Raw genomic sequence first — 9,424 nt, 5'->3', positions numbered from 1 at the left:
ACAGGATGAAGGGCTAAAGGCTATAAAGGAAATTTTAAAAGGATGTGCTTACAAAGATTATTGGTTAGAAAACAACATTCTATACAAGGGAGAACAGAAATTACTAGTTATACCAAGAAGTATGGAGAAGGAGATTATAAGGAGAACACATAGTAATGGCCATTTTTCTAGCAAAAAAATGAAAGAACTTATTGCAAAAGAGTATTTTATAACAGATGCAGATAAGAAGATAAATGATTATTTGTTGACATGTATACCTTGCATTCTAGCATCTCGGAAATGTGGAAAGCAGGAAGGATTTCTAAACCCCATACAGAAGGAAACCATGCCATTACATACTTTACATTTGGACCACATTGGACCGTTTACTTCAACCAAGAAGCAGTACAATCATATTCTGACCATTGTTGATGCTTTCACAAAATTTGTCTGGCTATTTCCAACAAAATCAACCACTACTAAGGAGACATTATCAAAACTCTATATTCATCAACAAGTGTTTGGTAATCCTAATAGAGTAATAACGGATAAAGGTACAGCTTTCACAAGCAATGAGTTCAAGAAATATTGTGAAGATGAGGAAATAGAACACGTTGAAATAACCACTGGTGTACCTCGTGGTAATGGCCAGGTGGAACGAATCCACCGGATTCTTTTACCAGTCTTAACAAAGTTATGTTTACAGGAACCAGGTTTATGGTATAGACATGTAAGTAAAGTACAAAGAGCGCTTAATAGTACTTACCAGAGAAGTATAAACACAAGTCCATTCAACCTGGTGATTGGCAGGAAAATGAAGAACAAAGAAGATATGGAACTCCAAAATTTATTACAACAGGAAAGCTCAGAGATGTATCAAGAAGACAGAGATGAATTGAGATTGAAGGCAAGGGAACAAATTCAGAAAATCCAAGAAGAGAATAGACAGCAGTATGATAAGCTTAGAAAGGAGAGCAACAAATATGAAGAGGGAGACTTGGTGGCAATTAAAAGAACACAGTTTGGGCCAGATTTGAAACTTAAATCTAAATATCTGGGGCCTTACCGAGTAACTAAAGTAAATAGGAAGGACAGATACAATGTAGAGAAAGCAGATAGCGGTGCAGAGGGTCCGATTATAACTTCAACCTGTGCAGAATATATGAAAAGGCCTACATTTACAGATACTTAAAATAATATTTTTTATTTATTTCATTCTTTACAGGTTTCTCTCTTAATTCACTAATTAATATCTTATGGTACTTACTATGTAGTGACTTTGAGTGTTTGGCACTTATTTTGTTTTATGTTGACTGGAAAGGCAATATCTTAGAATTGGTTATATATAAACTTAAGTATAGAATAAAGTTATTTTCATTGTAATTAAGATTTAGAAAGGGATTGTTTTAGTAGTTCTGCATAGTGTAATAAGAAATACTTAATTCTGTTTTAGTTGTTTGTTATAATTAGTAAAACCTCTATTTGCTGTTAGTAACATAATACTTAAAGTAGCGTAAACTTACAACTGTTATGTAACAAAATGCTTTTTCTTGTATAGAAGTAGTAAAGTGGTATTGTATATTAAGTTAGTTTTGTGTAACTTCAGAAGTCTGAGGCCAGACTGACTCCAGGATGGCCGAACTGTAGGATTGTGAACGGAGTGAAAGACTTGTTTCTGAACGATGAAGTGTGAGAGGGAAGGATAGAGGTGACGGATGACAGATGACTTCTCTTTGGCTATGGCTCTCGATACTGGTGGTTGCGTGCGAGTTGTTTTTCCAAATTTTTAAAATAAAAGTGAGCAAATTAATTTCTACGTTTTATTTTCATCCCACACTTATTTCTCTAAAAAATATGATATTTTCATTATGGATTTTTTTCCATGTCTCCACACTAACCAGGAATGAACATGTAATTAGAGTTTGATAGTAAAACGCGTTAAAACTGCAAAACCTCAAGTGCAATAATTAAAAAAAACATACATCTAACGATCAACACCATTGTGACCACTTATGTTCGGCGGTCGGTTGGGAGTCGATTAAGGGGTAGGTTGGGGGTTGGGTTAGGTGGTGGGATAGGCGGTGAGTTAGGGGATGGGTCAGGGGTGAGTGACCCACCCCCAAACCCAACCCACACGCCTACTCACCCACCCACTCAAACCCACTCACCCACTCTCTAACCGACCACTTAACCCCCCAACCCAAACCCTAACCCACCCCCATATGACCTATAAATTTATCATAATGGTCAATTTAAATTGTTAATCAAATACATTGAAAATTGATTAATTGTTAATTGTAGATATACGCGATTAACGATTGATCAATTGTTAGTTGCGAGAACCGTAATTAACAATTAATTAATAGTTAATTGCGGTTCTCGCAACTAACAATTGATCAATCGTTAATTGCTATTTCGCAATTGACAATTAATTTATTGTCAATCTTTAATTGCCGGAACAATTAAATTTTGAATTTACCCAACACTGCTATGTGGCATACATCCATGGATGGGACAAAAAATCATATTTATTTTGAATTGGCCAACAGAGGAATTACCTATTCGATTTAGATATCTATGTTTCTGTTAACAATTAGTACAGGTATTTCAGTTACTAGTAGCATTTATTTTTAGGTAATTCTTCTGACGTATAAAACGCAGCATTAACTTATTTCCCTTGGCAAGACAGTGTGGTCACACACACGAAAGGGGGGTGTTCGTTTAATCCATTTGTTTTACTAATAATACAATCATTTCTCTACACTTCATTGACACAAAACCAAAAACAATTTAGATATTTAATAACTACATGTTAGAAAACTGATGATCACAACCATTTTTTTTTTCAAAAATGAGAAATTCCATAACACCTTTCTGAATTCACGGTGGCGGTTCAGCACGAAGGTTTTTCGTAATTTTTCGAGGTACTATTAACTATGTCATATGGCTAGATTTTGTTATTTGACTAAAAAAGGAATAGGAAGACCAAAAATGGCGTACAGTAAACAGTAAAGAAGAGCATCGAAATGAATAGCTATAAATAGGTCAAGGAGTTGGCTATGAACAGTGAGAAGTGGAGGAGGCTACACCGACTAGTTCGGCTTGATGATGATGATGATAATTCTGGCAAAAGTTGAGTGAATTTAATTGCACATTCATTCCTACTTACGTGTGCATTGCGGGACGGCGCCGGACCACGTACCGTCTTGTTCGCACTCGAGGCCGGGCGCACCCACTAGTCGGTAGCCCCACGCGCATTGGAATACTGCACGGCCGCCGAATGACGAATTGTATTCAACTACGCTTAAATGTGCGCCTAGGGAACCCAACATCGGACAAAACGTCTCTTCACATGTAGGTGGCAGAAACGACCAACGACCTAGGAACAGTTTAGATTCAGATAGATTCATATATTGTCGGCTAAATTCGTAAACCTGGTATATCCATTAATGTGAACTTTCAAGTGTACCCAAAAAAACCGAATTACTAGAAATAATTATCTTACATAGGGCGCACTATAAGTTTCCAGAACTGGCCACTTACATAAACAATATACAAAATGTAATTATAACATTTGAAAATGGAACTCTTTGGCTGTAGAATACAGTTTGTTTCATGTGACTGTCACTTGTTGTTACATTGTGGCGTCATTTTAGAAATTGATTGTCTACATCACCATGGATTTAACTCGTGAAAATTGTCGTAGTATGATTTTATACGACTTTAAGTGTAAATTAACAGCGCAGCGGGGCTTCGCTCGGCTTCGAACAGCTTTTTGGCGATAAAGCACCATGCAAGACGATTATTTATAGCTGGTTTGCAAAATTCAAACGCGGTCGTGTGAATCTCAGTCACGAATTTCGTGATGGTCGCCCGTCCACTACTGTGAACAACAAAAACATCGATGCTGCGCGCCGTGTGATCAACACAGACAGGCATGTGATATACCATGAGATTGGGCATCTTTAGGCATAGGCATAAGTCAAATACAATCAATACTACACAAACATTTGGGTGTGAAAAAGCTGTGCTCTCGGTGGATCCCACACAATTTGACTGAGGCTCAAAAAACGGATCGCGTCACTTGGTGCAATGCCATGCTTACCATACTCAACGAAGGGGCGTCAAATTTGGTGCGAGACATAGTAACAGGTGACGAAGCATGGATTTATAGTTACGATCCCAAAACAAAGCAGCAATCGAGAGTATGGCTCTTTCGAGATGAGCCGAAACCAACCCAAGTGGCGCGCGTGCAAAGTGCCTCAAGGCGGATGATTGCTTCTTTTTTTAATAAAACTAGACACGTGGCTACTGTTGCTTTGGAGAATCGTTGTACCGTGAATTGCTACACGACATTTGTTTGCCAGAAGTTATTGACAAACTCCGTAAAAATAACCGTAAACGCCGTATCATCTTGCACCACGATTATGACAGTTCTCACATAGCCAGACAGACAAATGAATTTTCGAAGGTGAACAACGTTGACCTTATGAGCCATTCCGCGTACAGTCCCGACTTGGCACCTTGTGACTTTTATTTATTTCCAAAAATTAAGAACCAGTTACGCGGTCAACGATTTTCATCACCTGAAGAGGCTGTTGAAGAGTATGAAAAATATGTTTCAGAGATTGTCACGGAAGAGTGGCATAAATGGTTTCAAAATTGGTTCATTCCTATGAAAAAGTGCATTAACGCTAACTAAGTAACTAAGTAAGCTAAGCTAACTTAGTATTTTTGTCTTATTCATTCCGGAAATTTATAGTGCGCCTCACGTGTTTTGACAATCTGTGATTGTACCTATATTTTAAAACTAAAAAAGAATCTAGAAATTATATTCCTTTTAAGTTTTAATTGCCCGATATTGCGCTTGAAGGGTAAAAAAGGTTTTCAAATTTAGCCTGGTTAGTTTTTAAACTTAGGGGTTTAGATTGTAGAAACTGTAAGTATAATCATTTACTGAAATTCAGGCAAATTCATAACTATCAACATAACGCTGCAAACGCGAGTAGGTGCTGGTTAAGCGTCAAAGAAATTGGCATGTCCAACTATGTGCACGAACGGTACGAACGTTGTGTTATTCTTACCGTCTCCCATGCAAGTGAGAACCGCAGACCCGTTGAGATGAAATCCTGGTTGGCAGCTAAAGTGCGCCACGTGGCCAAGTTTCGTGCCCTGTGTGAACTGTCTTAGCCGAGGTGACGATGCGTTCAAAGGAGGACAGGTCACACCTGCAATAAATACGTTGCAGTCATATTGAAAACTGTACATATTCTGTTTGTTGGGTGTACAGAAAGCGATTGAGGTAAACAGATAGTATTACATTACATTAAAAAGGGCAGGATCCTCTCTGTGCATAATTTGTTACTTTACTGCAATCCCTAACCAATAACACGAATACGGGGTATGTATATGCTTACCTCTTTTTCAAACTGCCGTGGCGCTTTTATTCCTGCACCTAATCGTTTTAAAAAGCAGCTTAAAAAAAATGTACTAGGAAACAATAAGTGCATTAGCTTGTTTTGATTTGCGCTATATCCAAAACTTACTAACAACTTTAATAGTGATGGTGTTGGTGTGACCGCCAGGCGAGGTGCAGGTGTACTGGTCGCTGTGACGAGCGGACATCTTGCTCAGCGTCAGGCGGAAGTGCGTTTCCTTCTCCCCCTCATCCGTGGACCACGCTGAAGTAAGTGCTTAATGTTATTTTTGTTTCCATATTTCATAACTGCCTCAGTGGTCTAACGGTTACCACGCCGGACCGCCACGCAGAGGTCCCATGTTCGATTCCGGGGCCGAGAAAAATATTTGTATGGCCTACATTTATTTATCTCGTAAGTTTGTGGTTGTCTATGTGTGTGTTCATGGCACCTGCGACACAGAGTTTCCCTATGTGTGTGCGTTATATTTACGGCAATTAGGCGTGCGTCGTATGCCAATTGGGAAAGGTAGGCTCATATCGATACAAATTCTCGGCCTTTTAAAAGCGATGTGACAGGTGACTTAAAGGGTGGATAAACACAGGGCTACTTTTAGCAGAGGTACGTTTGTATCGATGCAGTCGCGCGTTTGCATCGCTGCTAAAATTGGCCGTGTGTAACCAGCTATTAGTTTGTTCCAATGCCAAATACGTTCTGACGCATTAAGGTATTGATAATTATGAACGACGTGTCACTGTAAATAACGCGATGTAATATGTCATTCATATATATCTAAGCGTAGACTATGGAAACTGAAGGACATGTTACGTTGAGATATATAAATCAGACATTATATGTATATGATGCATTTCGACATTGAAAACATAAACATGTTATAGTCTTTGTTTAACTACTGCGTGCCGTCTTAAGCCAAAAGAGATAGCATTACATTGGTGTGTGTCAAACACGGGAATCGAAAATACGTAACGTCATCTTAAATGCCAACCGTGTCCATTTCGCAGTACATGAGGTACATGATACCGTTGTCAAAGGAAAGTACATCAAATGTCAAAACAAATATTTTTCCAAATGTACTATTGAATTATTCGCATGTATTATAATTAAATTGGACAAAAATATTGACAGTGAGAATAATAAGGTATTAATAAAAATGCGACGCTGCAGCATTAAGGGATGTGGCTTTAGAAAAAGTGCAAATCAATCGAATGTTACATTGCACAGGCATGTGTTATTTTTTTTACTATAAATCACACAATAGCCCAAATGTTTCATGTAATTAGACTTATTTAAGTAGTTTATTTATAAATCTTGCTTTTGTTACTTTAGATTGCCTGTTTATTAGTATAGTTTGATGATAGTTGTTAATGATTTTTTTGAGATAGTGTTGATCTTGTAAGTATACATATTATCGATATTCTTTTATTAAAACAATTCATTACGAGGTTTTTATTGTTTATTATTATTATTATTTCAAGTTTTCCTACAAATGAAAAAAGGAAGAAAGAATTGTTGGAAATCATAGGACTGCCGAATATAAACATTAGATCAAAGACCATCTTCATTTGTTTGCTTAATTTTGAAGAGTCAAATTTTAACAAAACTTTGATTGTAACTAGATTACAAGACAATGCTATTCCACCATTAGGTTTATTGGTAAATAATTTTATGTTCAATTTAGATTAAACAAGACTTATTGCTTAGTTATTCTCAGTTCCTGAAAACAAAATTATCCACTCGTTTCTGATTTTTCCCAATGACAACTCTAACTATTAAAAATGACTATTTTAACGTTTGCATGAGAAATAATATTCCTAGAAATTACAAAGACGAAACTTTGCATAAATATTTTATATATGAAAGTTTTTCAAAAATACGGCGAAATGAGGTAATAAAGTTTGTATGGTAACTTTTTAACGCATGGTGCGATTTGCTTCATACTTGAATATTTTTCATTTGTATAAAAATTGTACGCGGACGAAGTCGTGGGGAAAAGCTAGTACATGATAATTGTTGATTTCCGATAATTGATTTTTACAACCACTTCCATTATTTCTGTGTTAAAATTGCTTGATAGATTCATTTGCCTAAGAAAGCCCGGGAATTAACGGGAATCAGGTGGAGTGGAGTCATTTGCCTGTCAGGTATAAAAAAAAAAAAAAAAAAAAAAAAATCCGCAGAAACCTGAATAGACTTGTATTTTAATAGACAGTTAGTTAAAAGACGTTACGTAAATATGTACTAAAATGTAGGTTAAAGGCGCTTAAAATAATTTTTATATTTTATTTAGTAAGTACAATTAATACTATGTAATGTTATATACCAGTAAAGTAGGTATAATTAAGTAAGAATGCGCATGTCGCCAACAAACTGCACAGCAGTTTGGTGACTTTTACTAAGTAAGTTACCAGTTGTAATCTTGAAAATATTTTTTTTTTTAAGTTTAAAAATGTGTGTTGATACTTATAATAATATACCACTCGAGATTAAATTATTAGACTTGTGTTTGCTTAGGTATACTTTGGTTACAGTAAACTAAAGAAACAAAAAAAAACAGTTCAACATTCAAGCCATACATTTGCATGTCGATAATGACTTATCGATAGACTTCTTTTTTTTAATATTCGGTTCACAAAACTGGATACAACTCTTACATCAAATACAACAGATTCGTTAACATTATAAGGCGAGAAGAGTGTGTCCTTCTAGATGTGAACACAGCGTTTCGTATTTAAAACATAAAGTGCTTAAACAAAATTATAGTAAATTAAGATTTACATATCTACTATTTATGAAATAGGAAACAGACAACTAAAATTCATCGCGCAGTCACTATATAATACATTTTCTTATTGAGTTTCTAGCTGAGACCACAGAACAAGAGAATATGTCAAAATCATATCTGATAGCATTATAATAAGAACACATGCGATACACTGGACTGTGTTGACCAAGGTTGGTTCTGCAAGTAGGGAGTGCGAAAGTTTTACGATTGATTAGTCGACTTCCGGGACGAGGTACAGATAGATACAAGCACTCGAGTATATCAGGAGCGTCAATGACACCATGAATAATCTTGAATAAAAAGATCAGGTCAAGCGATTTTCGGCGTTTTTGCAATGAGGAAATATTAATATAAGAGAGACGTGACTCATATGAAAATAACTGTTTGCATTTAAAATTATTATAAGTTAGATGATAGAGGAAACGTTTTTGTACACGTTCAATCCTATCAGAATAAACCTGGTAACCTGAGTTCCAGACAGTGGAACAGTATTCTAATATGCTACGTATTAAACTGTTATAAATTAAAATAGATATTGCTGGTTCTTTAAAAATTTTCATTTAACCATGAAGCTTTACCGATAATAGAGTCATAATGATTTTTAAAACTTAGGGTGGCATCTAGGACAACACCCAAATCCCGAACACTGGTAATCTTCGTTAAGGGCGTATGGTTGATAAAATAAGTGACAATTGATGACTTTTGACGCCTAGTAAATTTGATGTGGTAACATTTATTTGTATTTAGGACCATACCGTTATCACAACACCATCTATGCACTCTGTTAAGGTCATTTTGAAGCAGCTGGGCGTCATTAAGCGAGTTGACAGCTCTGTATAGCTTTAAATCGTCAGCATACATTTTAAATTTCGAACTCAATGTTAAAGCAATATCGTTAACGAACATTAGGAAAAATAGTGGACCCAGATGAGAGCCCTGTGGCACACCGGATGGCACCAAACGCAGTTCAGATCTAAAACCAGAAACTGCCACCAACTGAGATCTATTGCGTATGTAGGATTCACACCATCTTAGTAGCGATCCGTGAATTCCCATCTGTTCCATCTTGTACAGAAGAATATCGTGATGCACCAGACCAAACGCCTTTCTGAAATCGGTGTAAATCGCACCTCACCGCCCCCATCCAAAACATTCGATATTTATATAATATTCGAGATTATGGTACAACACTAAAGAAATCCGCCATTTGTAACTTTCAAATTTT

General features: G+C 36.4%; 1 protein-coding gene across 1 annotated transcript; it reads right to left on the bottom strand.

Annotated features, from left to right (window-relative positions):
- Positions 1 to 2,906: 2,906 nt before the first annotated feature.
- On the bottom strand, positions 2,907 to 9,060 carry LOC113238107 (locomotion-related protein Hikaru genki-like). Its single transcript, XM_026474828.1, has 4 exons — positions 8,955 to 9,060; positions 5,526 to 5,660; positions 5,064 to 5,207; positions 2,907 to 3,358 (listed from the first exon to the last, which is right to left on the bottom strand). The coding sequence occupies exons 1-4, from the start codon at positions 9,058 to 9,060 to the stop codon at positions 3,141 to 3,143; spliced, it is 603 nt and encodes a 200-aa protein (XP_026330613.1). The 3' UTR covers positions 2,907 to 3,140.
- Positions 9,061 to 9,424: the final 364 nt, after the last annotated feature.

This window comes from Hyposmocoma kahamanoa, unplaced genomic scaffold, assembly GCF_003589595.1.
Source record: "Hyposmocoma kahamanoa isolate Upper Pololo Valley unplaced genomic scaffold, ASM358959v1 94970, whole genome shotgun sequence".
NCBI lineage: Eukaryota > Metazoa > Arthropoda > Insecta > Lepidoptera > Cosmopterigidae > Hyposmocoma > Hyposmocoma kahamanoa.
The sequence above is the reverse complement of the archived record's forward strand: the minus strand, read 5'-3'. Positions and strand labels throughout refer to the sequence as shown.

Coding starts and splice junctions, on each gene's coding strand:
- LOC113238107 (XM_026474828.1), bottom strand. CDS start 9,060: ATGTATGCTGACGATTTAAAGCTATACAGAGCTGTCAACTCGCTTAAT. Junction 5,208..5,525: donor CATCACTATTAAAGTTGTTA/GTAAGTTTTGGA, acceptor TATTTATTGCAG/GTGTGACCTGTCCTCCTTTG. Junction 3,359..5,063: donor TCTCACTTGCATGGGAGACG/GTAAGAATAACA, acceptor AACTGTTCCTAG/GTCGTTGGTCGTTTCTGCCA.